At 35.5% G+C, this 18,128-nt stretch overlaps 1 protein-coding gene across 1 annotated transcript in view; it reads right to left on the reverse strand.

Moving 5' to 3' along the window:
- WDR27 (WD repeat domain 27) overlaps positions 1-18,128 on the reverse strand; it is an 89,339-nt gene that overhangs the window by 28,785 nt on the left and 42,426 nt on the right. Inside the window, exon 23 of the mRNA XM_039707730.1 lies at positions 12,196-12,294. Coding sequence (XP_039563664.1) covers positions 12,196-12,294 — 99 coding nt within the window. The remainder of the gene's footprint in view (positions 1-12,195; positions 12,295-18,128) is intronic.

Raw genomic sequence — 18,128 nt, forward strand, 5'->3', positions numbered from 1 at the left:
TGCTGGGTATTCCACTTTTTTCTGGAATATATTTTCAAATAGCAAACTCAAAAGACAAACCATGGTCTTACATGACATATTGCATATTTAAATATTTTCAAGAGAAAATTATATGCTGTTTAAAAATACTAAAGGCATATAACTCACACTTGAAGAAAAAGTGGAAACATATTTATTTCATGCAGACCTTTGTATTTTGAAATATTGCACTTAACTTCCATGAAGGACCTTATTATTTAAAAGATATTTTAAAACTCTGTGTCCGTATTTAAAGTAAAAGTAACAGGAGCTGTTCAAGTCATGGGATAGCAATGCTTGCATAACACTTGGTAAGTCAGCAGGAAAACTAGCTAAACATGCCAGGCTAGCAGCTTCCCAATGGAGAGTGTATCATATTCTGCAGTGCAAACAAAACATTTTGAAGTTGAGTCATTCATGGACAGAATTTGTTCCAACCTTCAAATATAGAGTAAGTCTGAAGTTTGGAAAGAAGGCATTTGAAGTGAAAAACACTTCTTTCAGTAAATATCATAGCTGCTTACATAAATTATTGATGGAAAAACCTTCATTTCAGAGGAGATGCCTCTAGCTAGAACCTATTCAAAACTTTCAAATCACATCTAGATTACAAGCAAAATAAAAGATAGTCCTTATGTTCTTATTTCATACTAAAAACCAGTATTCTGCAAGAAAAATAAGGGATTTCAGAAATCCTTATGAATTCTGTAACGAACTACAGCTTGGGTATCCCTCACTAGGTACTTTTTTATCCTTAGGATGAGAACTAAAGGTATTTCTCTAAAACTACCCTATGAAAAAATGATTTTTCAACACTTTGCTTGTAACTACTATTTTTTGGCATGACAGACATTTATAGGAATCTATTGTTATAACTGATGTATTCCTATAGACTTTTGGACTGCTTCTCAAACAAAACAAAAAAAATTCTTAATTTTGTATCAAACTTCATATTAAAACAGTCATGAAGATAGAATGGGAGGAATTCAACTTCTAGTCAGAATCACAGGAGAAAATGTAATGTTCTCCAGATATAATAAAATGCTGCCATATATAGTGTGAATTTTAGTTTACAGTACATCTTCTTGGAAGTTCTAAAGATTTGCCACATGGTTCTGTGTATTACTCCTAAGGAATTCTAACTCTAATTCTAATTCTAACTCCTAAGAAATTTCTAATTCTAAGAAATATGTATCCTTGAAAGGGTAGCATTTATGACATACTCTTCATATAAACTGTGATTTTCTCTATGCCTTTTCTTAGAATAATAGCTCTACAACTTCTGTTTCATTTTTTTTTATTTTCATACTATTTATTATATTTGGCATCATACACTTATTTGAAAAATTCTTTACTATAGGAAGGTCAGCTAAAATCTGATAACTAGAATCAGATGTTGCTTTTAACTACTACAGACTTCTCACCCTCAGTATTCTGTCCAAAGTCAAAGTGGTAATTACATTTCAATTACTCTGCTCTACAAAGGCTCCTATCCTACACTCATCATGCTATCTCAAACCTAGAACTTTAACTGTAAAAAGCATCATCTCATCTTGCAATGGCATGTGTCACATTTCAGCGTGATCTATTTTAAACCAGTGAAGACCACTGGTGCCTTTGCAGGCCCACTGCTGAGACGGAGCTAATGAAGGCTCATGGACTCAAACTGCCTACACAGGATCAGCATTTGTACAGGGAATCCCTCGCCTAAAACAAAAGATTTAATATAATATATAATTTTTCACTGCCTTCAGTAGGCCAGACTGTATAGGACTAGGGGAAAAAATCGTATGGAAAGGCTGGCTTTCAAAACTTTTGAACTGCGATAGATGTTCAGGAATAATTCTCTCTGTGGAGTCCATCACTCATCCTGGGAGATATGCTACTAACATACCAATAATTTTTCTTTTAACATTTTTACCAGTGAGGAACATTTTTGTATTGATAGTAGATCTACCAATTTTCACCTTATCTATGAAGTTTCTGAACACTAAGATATCTCCAGCAAATTTCAACATTCTGAAAGGTCCCTTTTTTTTTTTTTTTAATGCTTAAAATGAGGAAAAACCCAAAACACAAACAGACTTAAAGATGTGAGTGAAAACAGAATTAATGGAAGACAGAGAAGAAAGAAGTTCCTTAAATCTTCAGATGACACATAGAGTTTATGTCTGAGAAAGCCATACTTGACAGACTTGTGTTACAACTCAGGAAACTTCCTATCTCCTAATTACAATGCAAGGTCTAGTCCTAACAAATACTATTGAATTTATAGCCATGAGTTTTGAACATATACTGTGAGACTACAGATGATTTTGTCTTGACCGTAAACAAGGGGGAAAAAATCTATTTCTGTTGAATATACAAATTTATAATTTGAGATTTTAAACACTCTATTGGCTTTTGGATACACTAATAAATAGCCTTTGCCAGAAATTTATCTTGGCATAACAGTGAGAAATAAGATTCATATTTCACTAGTCAGTTTTTAGGACCTGTGTTAGTAAAAGTTGCACAACAAAGTAATTTTATTTTCCACTTGTTTCAAAATTTTATATTTAATTAAATTGCTAAATTTGAAAGTAAAGAAAACATATTACACATGTATTAATATAACTGTTCATGTATTAATATAATTGTTTTCTCTAATCAGGGTCAAACATCTGTAGAAGTAAAACAGTCAGCTTTTTAAAAAAACATTTTCCTGGCACTATTAGTTCAATACAGAATTTCACAAGTTTCACAGTTTATCAAAAAAGTGCTTCTTTCATTAATTTTAAGTGCATTTTTAATGTGTCTAGGCATAATGGATATGGTACACATAGATGATAAATATATACACCTATTCAGACAAATCTGGGTAGAGCACAATTCCAGATATTTCTTTAAGATTTAGCTATCCTTATAATTTCTCAAAGTCTCTGCATCAGAGCAATTGTATTTCCCTTGAGCAAGTTAATAATTCTAAATGGACACTTAAGTTTCAACTTGTTAATAAGCAAAAGGCTTAACTTTGTCCCAAAAATTCTAGATAAAAAGATAGTCCTATCTTTAAGCATTTTGATACAAAAATAATCCCTTCACTTTAGAAAGACACAAGATAGAGACCTCATGAGAGCAAAGTCTATAGAGTCATGCCAAGAGAAAAACTGGCTTGTAAAATAAATTGTATCTTATATAAAGTTGTACTCAGTAATTCATAATAATGAATAAATAGATTTTAACACATTATTGGGATTCTGAAAAGACCACTAAATGACAGAATTTGACATGTCGGCATTAGCTGTAAGAAAACTTGAATCTGAATATTGTGAGACAGTTTTAATTCTTGTGAGCATTGGCTCTGAAACAGATTCAGAAAGACAAAAGAAAATAATTAAAAATCTTGTTTCTACTTGTAATCTTTGTGACGTGTCCTTGAAAGTGGTTTTGGAGCTGAAAACCCCAGGCATTTCAGGCAAATGATAGTCTCATCTTTATTCAACTCATGGTGAGTACAGGAAATAGAATAAAATTGAATAATTATGTTATGTTATGCTTGGAGTTATGCCTAAGAAGCTCTGACCCAGTTTGAGGCATGAATAGAGCAGCTATCTGCACTGTGAGTCCCAGGCCCACCAACGAGGCCACAAGTGGACACACCCAAAGCACCACTCAGACAGGACTGCAGGGCCCAGGATGAGCTGAAACACATCCCCTGTGTCCTGGGCAGGGTACCATGTGGTTAGAGGCTCCAGAGAATGCCATTCCCAGCCCTAGGAGGCCTGCACTCTCTGGATCCTGGCAGGAGCAGCTCTACACCACTCCTAAGTTTTCCTTTAGAAAATGATGGCTGACCACTTTGAAGAGCATTGGGCCAAGAGACCTTTGCCCTGATGAGCACTGCTGTTCTCAAGCTCTCTTGTTTTAGCTTTTTTCCCCCCAGAAAACAGGTTAGACATTTCTAAAACTGATTACAAGGAAAAAAACATCTACAGGGAAATGAACAGGTATTGGTATTGCTCACCTCAAAAACATTTGCAACCATTTAGTTCAGGAGCACACCTGCTTCAGATTGAGCACTTTGTCTTTGAGCCTTCCAAGTGTCAGAGATACAGGGCTTTTACATCCCGTGGAAACCCAGCTGAATTTGATGAACACAAACTTTTAAAAAACACACTTTTAACATGCTTTTTTGCAAATTTGTTCAGTCCTTGAAATCATCATAGGACAATCACACCCATCAGAAGGTTCAAGCATCTTTCCACAAAGGGACACAGCCAACATTTAGGCTGAAACATGATTAGCTATTCAGTCCCTTCTATTAATGCAGGGCTGGGAAGAAATATGAGAGATTTCCTCAGCAAGTATTGCTAGGCAAAGGAGGAGACAGAAACAATAAAATTCAAATTTAAATATGAATTAGAAATTTAATTAGAATTAGAATTAGAATTAGAATTAGATAGAACAGAAAAGAATTAAAATGGATGAGACCTACAAGAATCATCTAATCCAATTCCCTGATCACTGCAGGGCTGACCAAAAATTAAAGAATGATATTCAAGCGTGGTGCGTTGACCTGTTCCTGTGTTTTACCACTCTTTCTGTAAATAAATGTTCCATCACGTCAACTGCAAACCTCCTCTAGTGGATGTATCCTTGAGCCATTCCCACACGTCTTGTCACTGGACACTAGGGAAAAGAGATCAGCACCTTCATATTCCCTCCTCATGAAGCTGTAGAAAGCAATGAGGTCACTGCTCAGCCTCTTTTCTCCAAACTAAACAAGCTCAAAGTCCTTAGCTGCTCCTCACAGGGTTTGAAGACCTGCTATGATGGAGTGACTGCAATGGTCCACAAGGGAAAACTGACTGGTGTCATCCACCTGAGCTTGTTTGAAGGCCTTTGACAAGAGCCCACAAGACATCCTCATCTCTCACCTAGAGAGACATGGATTTGAAGGTTGGATAAGGGATTGGCTGGATGCCAGCAGGTCAAGGAATGTGATTCTTCATTTTCACTCTGCTCTCAAGGAAACCTGGGATAATGCATCTAGCTTTTGGATCCTCCACACAAGAAAGATGTGGACCTGTTGTGGAGTATATCCACAAAATAATCAGAGGATTGGAGCACCTCTCCTAAGACAAGCTGAGAGAGCTGGACTTGCTCATCCTAGGGAAAGCTGGCTCCAGGAAGATCTTATTGTGGTCTTTCAGTACTTAAAGTTTTTTAGAAAAGGAGTGTGACCCTTTATACATTTGGATAGTGATAGGACATGGGGGGATGGTTTTAAAATAAAGAGAGATTTAGGGTAGGTGTTTGGAAGAAATACTTTCCTCATAGAGTAGTGAAGCAATGGCACAGGTCGGCCAGGAAAGCTGTGGATGCCCCATTCCTGGAAGGGTTAAAGACCAAGTTGGATGGGGGCCTGAGCAGCCTGGTCTTATGGGTGGCAACCCTGTCCATGGCAGAGTGATTGGAAATAGATTGTATTGTACGTTCCTTCCACCCTAAGACATTCTATGATTCAGGTTGAAGAATCACATGCATATTACATTGACATTTTAAAAGAGTCTTCATAATTGTAATTTTTCTTTCTCTAGATCTAGCTGCTCTCTGCAATGAAGTGTTGATCATTCATTACTGGGTCACAGAACAAAAAGGCAGTGGCAGAGTCAGTGTGATTTGCCCCAGCAGAGGAGAAGAAATGAAGGCATTAACTGTTGGAATAAGTCACAGATTTGTGTTTGTTTCTGGTTTGGTATGATATGGCATGGCATGGCATGATATATCAGCAGGGAACTTATCTATTTCTTTCAAGAAATCTTCTTACATAAGCAAATAATTAGCTGGATAGAATACAACTACAATTCTGAAAAAAAAACATGTCACAGTGTCTCAGCAACTAGAATATTCCAGACCGAAACACTGTGAATGATTTATGAAAAAGCATCAATTGACCAGTCCCTTGAGGTGACAAAATTAGCATTTTAATGCATGTATTACCATAATTTTTTAATATTTTAAACACCACTCTTCAGAAGCACAGCAACTAGTGGTGATTTCAGATGTCGAATATTTCTGAGATAAGAGAAAGGGGCACAGGATCCCCTTATTAACATGTACTTTTCCCTGCCTACCCCACTACACAGCACAGCCCTGAAAGCAAGCAGGCAAAGCAAAAGTCCCCCCCAATTGCCAGATCAGCTCACAGGGAAGACTTGTTAGGGAGTGCAGAATCAAGCACTTCTGGGAGTGCTGTACTTTATGAAGTGGACTGGAAGAAGAGAGGCTCAAAAGGCAGCTTTAAAGAATTTATGCTTTGTGCCTTTCTCCCTTTATGCTGAACACAATTCAGATACAGCCAGGAGCTGGGCCAAGATATTTGGTGTGGCTATATCATACTCCATCAGTCAGCTGGAATCATTTTATGTTGCTATTTTAATTTAAGACAGAAGTTGAGTCTGTTTTTCTTTTCATATTTAATCTGTTAGCTAAGACTTAGCTTTCCCTTTTCCAAAAGCCCATTTAGAATGCAGCTTATTCCACACTTCATTTTGCTTGTATTTCAGCTAAATATATTTTTAATGACTGAACTCTGATTTGTTATAGATCCACTATATATTTGTATCATGACTACCAATTAATTTGGCTTTAAATTTCTCAAAGACTATATAAGAAGGGAGAATCTTCCTGGAATGCAAATGCCTGAATTTTAATTGAAATGGAGGAAGAAGCTTTGTACCTGCTTTACATGAAAAGCCCAGAAACTTTAGAACTTGAACTTCCCACAGAATGGTTTCTAGTATCAGCAAATGTTCAACTGCATTCTAGCAATACTATCTGTTGAGTGAGTTAAATATAACACCTTTCAAGAGAGAGAAATAAGATACCTTGACAGCTTCCTAAAGTGCTACATAAGATAATTAACTGTAAACTCTATTTCTCATGAAAAATGTAGCTGAACAAACTCCTAACCCTTAGTCCTTTAGTTCTTCCTGTTTGGCAAATCTTCCTCACTTCAGCTCCTCTGGACAGAGGAGGAGACTGTATTCAAAGTATACTTCACAGAATACTTTTCTACTCCCTTCATGGAGAGTGAAAAGCAGATGCTCACTTGCTTATCCCCTTTCAATATTACATTATTGGCTCTTACAAGACAGTTGTGTAGTGTGCAAAGGGAGCAAGTGAGGTTTATCTCATATGGAAGCTTTCCTTTATTTCCTTTGAAAAGATGGGTTTTTTCTGAGACACTGAGCACACCAATTTTCAGAACTGTTAAGAGCAACCTTTGGTCCTCAGCAGCTCTGAAAACAAGGACACAGGCATCTCACTTTTCCTATCTCTTTCTGAAAAAAAGGCTTAACTAGAAGTTCAGAAACTATAATTCTTAACCTTGCAGCTTTCATCTCCTACTTAGGGCTTTTGTTCCCTCCCTCTAGGCACTCTCTTCATCTCTCCAACATTATCACTTCACTCCATACATATGTTCTTCTCCTCCAGTTCTTAGTCTCCTCCATTCTCTCTTCACTCTCTGACAGTTTCCAAGAAGCTGTCTGTTCTCCAAATTATCCCTATGACTACAGTTAATGACTTTCCTTCCTGCTCCCAGCCAGTCCTCTCTCTTTCTAGCCCACAGGGAAGCCTATCTAGATACTTGGTAAACAATACTCACACTGAACAGCAGAGTAACCAATTGTTCCCTACCAGACCTTTCAGCCTAGCAGTGCCATTCAATAAATTATCTAACCTTGTAAGAAGTACTATAAAGATTTTATGACAAATACGCTATGAATTGAGATGCTTGCCTCTGCAAGAATATTTATCTAAAATCATGTGGTGTACAGCTGTTTTTTGCTAGCAACACACTTAAAATGCATGGAGTATTCAATAATTGAGCTGAATTATATTGTCCTTTCTAGCTTATGGAAGGCTCTTTCTTTCTCTTTAAAAATCTGCCATGCTTCTTCATATGTTTTTCATATTTATTTGCAAGAATTTTTGGTACAAACAATTTTTTGCACTAAACAACATCAACTCATATTTTAATATATTGATACACAACATTATTGGAGTTTGTTAGAAACTGCAAAAGAAATTATCTTTCTGCTATAAACAGCAACATACATGCTCAGTGATGAACTAATTTTGAATTCTCAGGGATAGGAATAAATTCAGTAGGACTATCTGCTGTGTCACACTAGTAGCCAAGTTGTCCACAGGCTCAATAACCCTTGTAGCAGGAGAGTGGAACAACCCAAAGCTCTGCATTCTTTTCTGTCAAAGCAGTTTTTAAGACGTCAAGGGCCAAGATCTGTAGACATAACCTCTAGATTAAAGGAAAGACAGCAGCCAAACAAGACATTGTAGCCCACTTTGAGAATCTCCCAAAGGTGGGTAGAGCTGAAGACCCTCTTTTCCCCCAAGATACTTAGACTGGCACTTATCTGCTTTGATTCAATTTCTACATCCATTTAACTGTTGAAAGTTTGAAAGTTGAACCGTTATGCATTTCTCCAAACCTGAAGACTATCTCAAGATTTTTAGCATGTGGTAGGCTTGTATACGACACAGTTGTATCAGTCAATGATTGCTAATAATTTTTTTATAAAAGCACCATCTTACATTAAAAAAAAACCCTAAGTTTAATTTATGTCACATGGATTTGTTTGCTCAACAATACTCCAGGTGTTGTTACCTTTTGAAGAGATCTTTTACACTAATTTCTACCTCTCATAAGCCTCAGAGTCTTACAGAATAAGAACAAGCACATGCAGCTGCCTTGAACTGCTTTACATGAATATCTCGGTACCATTTACAAGTTGATCTGTAACAACCCATGCAAGATTAGGACAAATTGCATTAACTGCTGTCCCCTCCTTTTTTTAATAATACCATCCCAATAAATATGTACATTTGAGGATGAAAAAGAGAAGGATATTGAACATGATGGTGAATAAAAATAAAATATTGATACAATGTAATCAGACTGATACTTCAGTAATTTGAATAGAAAATTTAATCAGTTTGTTCGTTAAATTTAGGAAATTTCCACTCCCTATCTTCATTCACTTCACTGAGATTAACCAAATATGAATACACAGACTTGGCTAACAGTTCAAGAAGACAAGGACAGAAATACATTCATCCTCAGAAAAGGTCAGCTGGAGGCTCTATTTTTTTTTTTTTTTTAATGCAACTATCTCCTTTGGCTGAATGTTGGTAAAGGAAATATCTTCTCACCAGATATAAACTGCAGTACAGTCTTTGGCAAAGACAGTCTTCCTACAAAGACTGCATTATTCCTAAACTGTACAAGGAATATTTAACAAAAGAGAACAGGTTTATGAAATGAACAGAGAGTTTAAGAATTGATATCAAGACGCATGAGAACATGCTGGCTTCTCTTTAAAATAGGAAGAACATTAACTAGTCTCTCTCTTTCTTGGTCATCTCTGATTTGTTACTCAATTTTAATTATACTGCGCTTCAGAAAGTTCTCAGCCAAGCCTATTGATCAGCTGTGTAAGCTCAGCTTACCAAAAGCATGAAACTAACTCTCAGTGTATCAACAGATTGCGAGCAATGTACACTGATTTCAAAGTCCTGATTCTGTCATGAAAAAATAACTTCCATCACAGCATATAGCAATATTCAACTTCACAAAAGCAGCAGATGAGAACAGTGTCCCCATTTGCTTCAAAATCACAGAGGTTACTTATTGTTTCCATATTTGGAAGATAAGACTCACCCCTTTTTTAATTTAGACTGATTCAAATGTGTTATAGTTAATAACTACAGTTACTATAGTTAAACACTACAATAACCCTTAATGTATACTCTCCAAAATAGATTGAAATGCTACTAATGGTTTTGGCAAGATAAATATTCTTCCCTACTTAAGTTTTGAACAATGAGTGAAAACCAGGAAGTGACAATAAGGAGACAAAACTGAAAAACCATCTTGAAAATTAAGATAAATGCAAATTATTTAACTTATTCCCCTTCTCCAGCTTTCATAGCCATCATTTCATAAATTATTGCAGAGTACCATATGATGAAAGCAACAATGCCCCTTATAATAATATCTATCCAGAGTTTTTCCTTCTTTTCTGGAAGAACACTTATGCAAGTGAAAGTTATAAGAATGGTTGGAATAAGCAACCTCATGGACAGGTGCTGGGCAAGCAACAACTGAACTGGAGCACTGACAGAGCACCACACTTTTGGCTGGATGTTTCCACAGCAAAAAAAAATATTAGCTACAATGTCTGAATTTCACTCATCGGCCACTTTCTTTTTTCCACCCATTTCTCTTTCTCCTGACAGTATTTTCATTTGTTGCAATGGGACTTTATGCAGTGACTGTTCAGAACCCAATATAAATCTTAATTGCATTCATTCAAACATTAGATGAAATAAGAATAGAGTCAATTTGAAATCCCTAACCAGTAGTAGAAATAGGTGCAAAAATCTTCCAGTACTGTAAACTCTGACTGCCTAAAACAAAGCCTTTCTTTCAAGGTATGGGATTATTCTTTTCTGATCAATTTATGGTTTTCTTCTTTTCTACTCTAGAAGCTTATCATTGCATTGCTTAGCAGCTTCTCCTAGTGCCTTGGAATGTAATTTCATGCTAAATTCTATGTTGGAAAGCTCAGGTAGGTTTTTGGGTTTTTTGGTTTGGTTTTTGTTTCTGTAATTCCCCAAAAATAATTACTTAGAAAGCATTTTGGAGTGCATATCATGCAGAATTATTTGGTTAATCAAATTTACATCTAGTCTGTAAATTTGCAACAGTTTTACATATTCCTTGCTATTTAATAAAATGTTTCTGATAAAACCATATTTGAAATCTTTCCTCACAACAGCATCTACAGGGGGAGCGCCATCAGCTGGTTCAAGACCACAGTCCTGGTTTCTCAGGAAAGAGCTTTTCAAGAAAAGGGTTTGTGGTTCTTGAACTTCAGATTTGGCTCTAACTATAATAATTGACTGTGTAATGTTTGATAAAATTCAGTATTAAAGGGTTTGTTCCCCAAGGCACACTCTCATACCAGTCTGTCTTGGACCCACAGCCAAAGCTTATTTTACACCATTTGTAGATTCTGCCCCCTTGATTAACAACTGATTTTCCTGAACTTATTTCCAAGTCTTGATTCACACAACTACTGCAATTGAGCCTCTAGACTTTTACAAACTGAACTCTAATCAGACATTTTTCACCAAAATGCATTCCAGCAGCTGGACCACAGATCAGAATTCTGCAAGACTACAGTCAGCTCTATTCTTATAGTATACCTTTTTTGCAGAAATATGTGCTAAGCCTTGCACTACTCTTGATTTGGGTGTAAAGTTTAATAAACCATACCATTTGTTTGAATATACCATTGCTGAATCCAAAGACCAGAAATACATAATGTTCACCCTGAAACAGCAATCAAGAATTTCTCAGTTCAAACAATATATACATAAAGAATAAAACTTCCAGAAATTCTAAAATCATAGAAGTGCTAGCATCTATATTTACAAATGGAAGGAGATATATAAATGTTACAATCCTCCTACAAGTAAAGGAATTTTATTTACTCCATAAGTATCTTTAATAGCAACAAGTACAGTCAGTGGTGAGGAGGCAGCGAAGTAAACAGAAGCTACTGTCCACTCTTACATAAATATATATAGTGACCATTGTTGTGTCTTTAAATTAAGGAATAAAAAAGTAGAAAGTGTAAAGCTTCAATGCAAATTCAATACATGAAAACAAAGAAGGTAAATCCACAGGATTAAAAACAGCATATAAATAATTCACATGATAAACTAAGTGCAGGGAAGCTTGGGTGTCAAAATGAAACTTAGAAAACAAACCTCTTTGTATATATTGCTGCACTGCAATTAAACCATTACACTGAAATATGATGTTGTTAGTGCAGTACTCACTACTGTGATGTTAGTGTAGTGATCACTAAACAAATAGAAATTGTTACTGCATAATGCCTAACTTCTTTGAAACACTTTTCACCTATAGATATCTAAAAGGCTCAAAGCGCAACCGTAATAGCTTTTCAAAATATTGTGATAAAGCTATTTCAATAGCTATTCTAACACACTTAAAATAATGCTGCTTTTTAAATCTTTCAGGCCTGTGAGTTATTTTACATGCTTTCATTACAAAGAGGAAAAAAAGCAATGGCTTACCTGTGGAGATGAGGGATTAAAACTGACATTGATTACAGAGTCTGTGTGTCTCCCCAGTTTTTGTAAAAAAGTGCTTGAACGCATTTCATATATGTAAGCCTAAAAAACAAGAAGTTGATATTTTCAGGATTAAAAAAATAACCATATTCTTGAAGCATTATGTTATAGTGTAGTAACATTAAATATATAGCCTACAAAGAAGTTAGAAAATTTTGATCATTGGAGTTATCTAATCTAGAAAGGTATTAGATTCCACTTAAAAGAAAGGATTTAAATTTCAAAGAACATAATTTAAAATATATTTTAAAAGGGTAATTTTTTTACCTGCTTCTTGAAGTAAAAGTTTATTTATTTATTGGGGAAAGAATGCATTATTCTTTCTATTTTTTTTTTTTTAATTTGAGTTAATTTAAGCATTTGCTAAATTATCCCAAATCATAGAAATCAGTTCTAAGATATCGATTACTTCCATATTTGTTTAGCTCTTGTACTGCCCAGGGCATATCCTTGGAAGGCCTTTTTAATAAATACCTACTTGATTCCTTTAACTCTGTCTAGCCTCTGTTCCAGGTCAGCCTCTTTAGGCTTCAGTTCCCTTTTATGGAAGGAGGAACAGAGAAGAGACAAAGTCAGTAACAGCAAGAACCAAGAGCACAAAATGCTCTGATTCACAAAGAAGTATGCTCCATCTTTTAACTAAGAGAACATATCACAGAGAGGCATGGTTAATGAAGCTGAAATTTTTCCATCATATTCTAGTGCCTTACAGAACTTTGCCAGAATTATCCATTAAAAATTAGTTTTCCATTCCAGGTCCTCAGTTTAACTTGGGAAGGACCATGTTCATTTTTGGCTTAATCTTTATGTCCCTGTTCCACTCTGTAAAATAGATGTGATAATATTTAGTTATTTTTTGAACAAAACTCCAAAGTTTGTTAAGCCCAGGTATTCTGGTAATTTATGCTCTTCCACACAGTTTCTAAATCAACCATTTGTCTCATACCTTTCTTTCAAAAATGCTGTGCAGCAGTCATGCGTCTTAATTATAATCTAGTGAGAGTGCATTTGGTGCTGTAGTCACACTTCTCAGCCTAAAAAGCATTCAAGAAATTATTCCTAGCCCTGAGCTAGAGACTAGGCTGGAATGCAGCACTTTTCCAAACTGTCGCATTGTCACAGATTCATTGGATCAGAGGGAAGTCATGATAAACAGCTACTGGTAGAAGGCCACCTGTAGCTAACCACTGAAGCACCAGAAGTCATGGGAAAGACCACCAGGTATGGGAAAGCCCTCTCCTCTGACCTTTACAACAAAGACTCTATGCTCATATTGAACAGCTGCTAGGCAAAACACACGGACCATGGCAGGGAACACAACTTGCCCATTGGATGTCACTCTTACAAACCCATCCTCATGGAGCTACTGCTAAACATCTTTCTAATACTGTGTTCCTAGCCCCATAAATCTTAAATATTTAGGTGCTATGGTTCAACAGAAAAAGGGGCATAGTTTCTAGCTACATGCAAGAATAGTTTATTACATTGCGGCAGGTATCATCTCTTCCAATAACTGAAAAGAAAAGTAATAGTAATTTTCTGAGTAATTTTGACATGCAAGACAATAAAATCTGATTAAAAGAAAAACATCATCATATAAAAGTGGAAAAAACCAGCTTCTGTTTAAGTAGCTCTAGCCATAGATACCTAAACTAGCTGGTGACAGTCTAAATTCTGAGAATACAAGTTACCTTGGTTAAAGATTGAAAGCACATTTATTTTTATCTTCAAAAGTTTAAAAATAAAACAAAGCATAAACCCCAAAGATAATTGTATTTTAACAGAACTAACACTCATAAGAAGAGGAATAACTCCAGCATAAACATTCTTCTGCTATAGTCCACCATCATTTTAGTTTTGCTATATTTTCTGATGTCATCCAAATGGTTTTTCTATTCTATACTTACTAGATTATTTTAGTAGTCTTCTCTACAGAAAAAAAGAAAGTAACAATAACCGAATAATAAATTATACCATTAACACCAGCCACAGAAGAATAAAAAAAGCTTGAAAATATGAAATCAATGACAGAAGAAGAACAGATTTTCAGCAAACCAAATGTAATGAAAAAGAAAACAAAACAGTCAAGGAAGCACTCAGCAATACCCAAAATGCATATGTGGATATAATGTTTTAGACTTTAGCCAAAGTCAATCCCCTTTTTCTATATTAAGAGGAATTTTCTCTAATAAAAATACTGATTCAGTATATATTGGTATTTCCTTTCCAATTCTTGCTGAGGGTCAGCCAAAAGTAAAAATAATTTACCTGTACCAATAGCTTCCAAAGAAGTTTCCTGGCCCCATAACCACATACTTACTTGTATTTCCTTTCACTAGACATTTGAAGGACATTTGGAGTAGTCAGTTGTCAGTAACCCACAGTGTGACAGTGTATTTAGCACCTTACAAGTATACACAAGCTTCTGCTTTCTTCCCTAGACTTGTACCAAGAAACAGGGAAGAAGGGCAAAGGCCCCTCCTTAAAAGGAAGAATTTGTATCCAAATGGAAAATTACTTAATCCTACTGCATTGGTAGACAGAGTGTGCTGGATAAATTGACGCTTTATCTGCAGAGTTTCACTGTAAATTCTTTTCTCTGTTTTCTCACACTCTTAACTTCAAAGGAAACTTGTTCCCATTGCCCCTAGTCCAACCCATGGCCATAAACATTTTTGTCAAACTACTTACACTCCTACAGCCTCCTAGCATAGGAAAGAGGGGGAAGCAAATTATAAGCACTTGACTAATAACAGAAGAATTCTCCTTGTTATCAGCTTTTGCACAGGGATCAGAAAAGCAACACCAGTTTCAAGGAAAACTGTTGCTGCTGTGGCTTTAAGCTGAAGCATGTATTTTACAAACAGATCACAGGAAAAGAACACCACTAACAAACAAATAGAAAGACATTGATATCTAAGATACCTAATTTGGCCTTACACAAATAGAGATGTTTTCCTCACATGTTTTGCATGGATTGGCCAATGTCATCACTTTTCTGTGACTATTTTTCCTAATATTTCAAATGAGCTACAGGAAACAGAAATGTTAAAGTCCCTTAATAGAGGGATAGAGTCCCTTGATAATCTGACATGTTTTTATAAAAGATATCTGCCATTATTAATAAGGCATTATTGGCCATTTGCTTCCATCAGTGCCATCAAATTTGATGCATAAGCCCACAGTACATGATATAAGTTTGACTTGCACTCCATCACTCCTTATTTATATTGGGGCACATATTCCACTGAACCATGTACTTTTCCTCAATTTCAAGCTAAAAAAGTTCCTGAACTACTTACACTAAAGAAAAATAACAATTAACCTGAAGCAGACATCGAGCATGGAAAGTTTCAGCCCAAAATGTTCTTACTTATAAGCAACTGAAAACAGAATTATAGTGGAAAGTGTTAGACTACCTTAACTATAGGTGTTGATGCCAAATCCACACATAATAAAACAGATTTCGCAAGTATCCTAAGCATTGATTAATGTTCTTCAGTCCCAAGATACCTTATACACTTACCACATGGTAGCATGGAAAGTCTAATCAAGCCTGGCACCAAAATATTGAGTACAGTACACCCTCTCAGAATCCCTTTCCCTTTTAATGACTCTTATGGAGGCTGTCTTTCTGGTAGTCACAGGAAACTTCCTACTACTGTAAGATCCCAGTTTTCATATGATTTCCTTTGACATAACTAAAAAAATGAGTGACAGTGAACATTATTTATGCTCTTTATTATTAAAATGGTTTATATTATAGATATCAGTCATCTTTCAAGATGTAAGGGATATTTTTCAAATGTATCAATCTTCTAGCAGTTATAGCTAACACATGTGAATTTTCCTCACTAAAAAAAATTACATAAACCATATCTGACTTCCCTCTCTAAGCCACCCTTCTATGAAGCTTCCAAATTGAAATTTTTGCCAATTCAGTTTCTATTTAATTTGCTAATTTTAAGGCCTAATGTATGTGATTGTTTTTATTTGTTTTAATATTAAATTTATACAGCACCATGCACCACTGAATTTAGGTTGCCTTACTTTTAGAACACACATAGTGTTGTCAGAGTACAGAACTATAAGTTGAAGACTTTATCCTAAGAATTCACATCTCACTATGAAGCAGCATGGTTGTATCACACCCACTTTAGCTCTTTTCTGACTGCTGCTAGGATTCTCCTCTGTATCAACACTACCAATAATTGCATTTCCTGCTTGTATGCTGGTGTTGACTAACAGCAGTACTGAAAGATTCAGATGCTGCAAAGGACCTTCAAACAGATTTTTGTACCAGATGTACCAATCATATGCAAAATTCAACTAGTGTCAAGAATTGAGACCAAGAGGTACACATATAGAAAACATATATGGAAAGCCCTGTGGATATAGAACTATGTATCTCCACTTTTAGCACCTCACTGCTGTATGCATTCCAAAATGAACATTGGATATCCATATCTACTTCAGCTTCCTGTTTTGTCTATAGTTGAAGATGGGGTATCTTTCAAAAAATTAATTTCTTTACCAAAAAAGTAAAGCCAAAAAGGCTAATTTCTCACACTTCCTCCTATCTCTCAAAAACATGAGCAAAATTCAATGTTAACACAGTAACAAATTACAGAGAGATAAAATTCAGTTGGGAAAAAAAAAAAGTTGTTCAGTAGTAGTTAAATAACAATACATCTATAACCATCAGAAAATCCTCCACCTCTCTCAGCTGCTAATCTGGTTTTGTAGTGGTCAGGTCAGAGGCATAGTAGCCTAGATAAAGCAATAGCCTGAACTGACCAAAAAGCACACAAAAACAATTAATGTGCTCATATTCACAAAACTCTATGGTTTATAAAATAACTGACAAAGGCCAAGATTTTCAGTCATCTTCAAAGATAACATCCATAGAGACATTGAAGTAATAGCATACCCAAAGTCATGACTGTATGATCAAGAAAGTAATTTTTATCTGTCCACTTCTAGCATAATGGGCCTAACAGCCAACCGCGTTACCAAGGAATCCAAAAAACTCAGGTTCAAGACTGAAACAAAACTGTGTTCCTCTTTGGAAAGGGGTAGATTTTTTTTCCAAAGACAGGTGGCAGAGAGGCTGTCACAGTCTGTTATTCATTCTCTGCTATGGATTTTGTTCTGCCTAGCAATGTCAGTCCTGCCTTCTCCACAGTAAACATTACTAATGCTGTTTTCTCCAGATGTTTCCTGTTAAAGCCTATCTTAGTTAAACAGTATGGACACATAGGATAAAACTTGAACAATATATAATTGGAATACCAATCACACTGAAAATCAAAATACTTCAGATAGTTGCTACCACTGCTTCATATAATGCATTCTGTTTTGCAAGCCTTCTGGTATGAAGTGTAGACCAAGACAGCAAATATGATACAATACCAATATCATACATTTCTAAAAGTAATTTTCCAATAAAGAAAATATCCTTCTCTTTTCTCCAAATAAAGTATTAAAGTATAAAGTTTTCTCCAAATAAAGTATTACACTTTATCATACATCAAATATACATAATTTAAACCTCAGTGATGCCTCCAAGATACCCTCCTAAGAGATATGAAACAAAGCATTCTAGACTATTAACTAGTCCTATTTCTTCCATTCAAATACAACTGTATCAGAATATCTTTGCCAAATCCCTAATTTGTAGTCTTTTACCTAACATTATTAGTACCTAAAAAGTTCAAATGAAGTGGGCTATTAAAGGGAGAAAATCACCACATAATTTTATCATTCACATTTGGGGTTTCCTGAGCTGTTTCTTCTTTGGTATCTAGATCATTTTATGCCATTTTTAACCTAATCAGATGCAATTTTTAAGCTTATCACACCACAGACACACAAGG

The sequence above is a fragment of the Passer montanus genome, unplaced genomic scaffold (genome assembly GCF_014805655.1).
Source record: "Passer montanus isolate IOZ18808 unplaced genomic scaffold, ASM1480565v1 scaffold2, whole genome shotgun sequence".
NCBI lineage: Eukaryota > Metazoa > Chordata > Aves > Passeriformes > Passeridae > Passer > Passer montanus.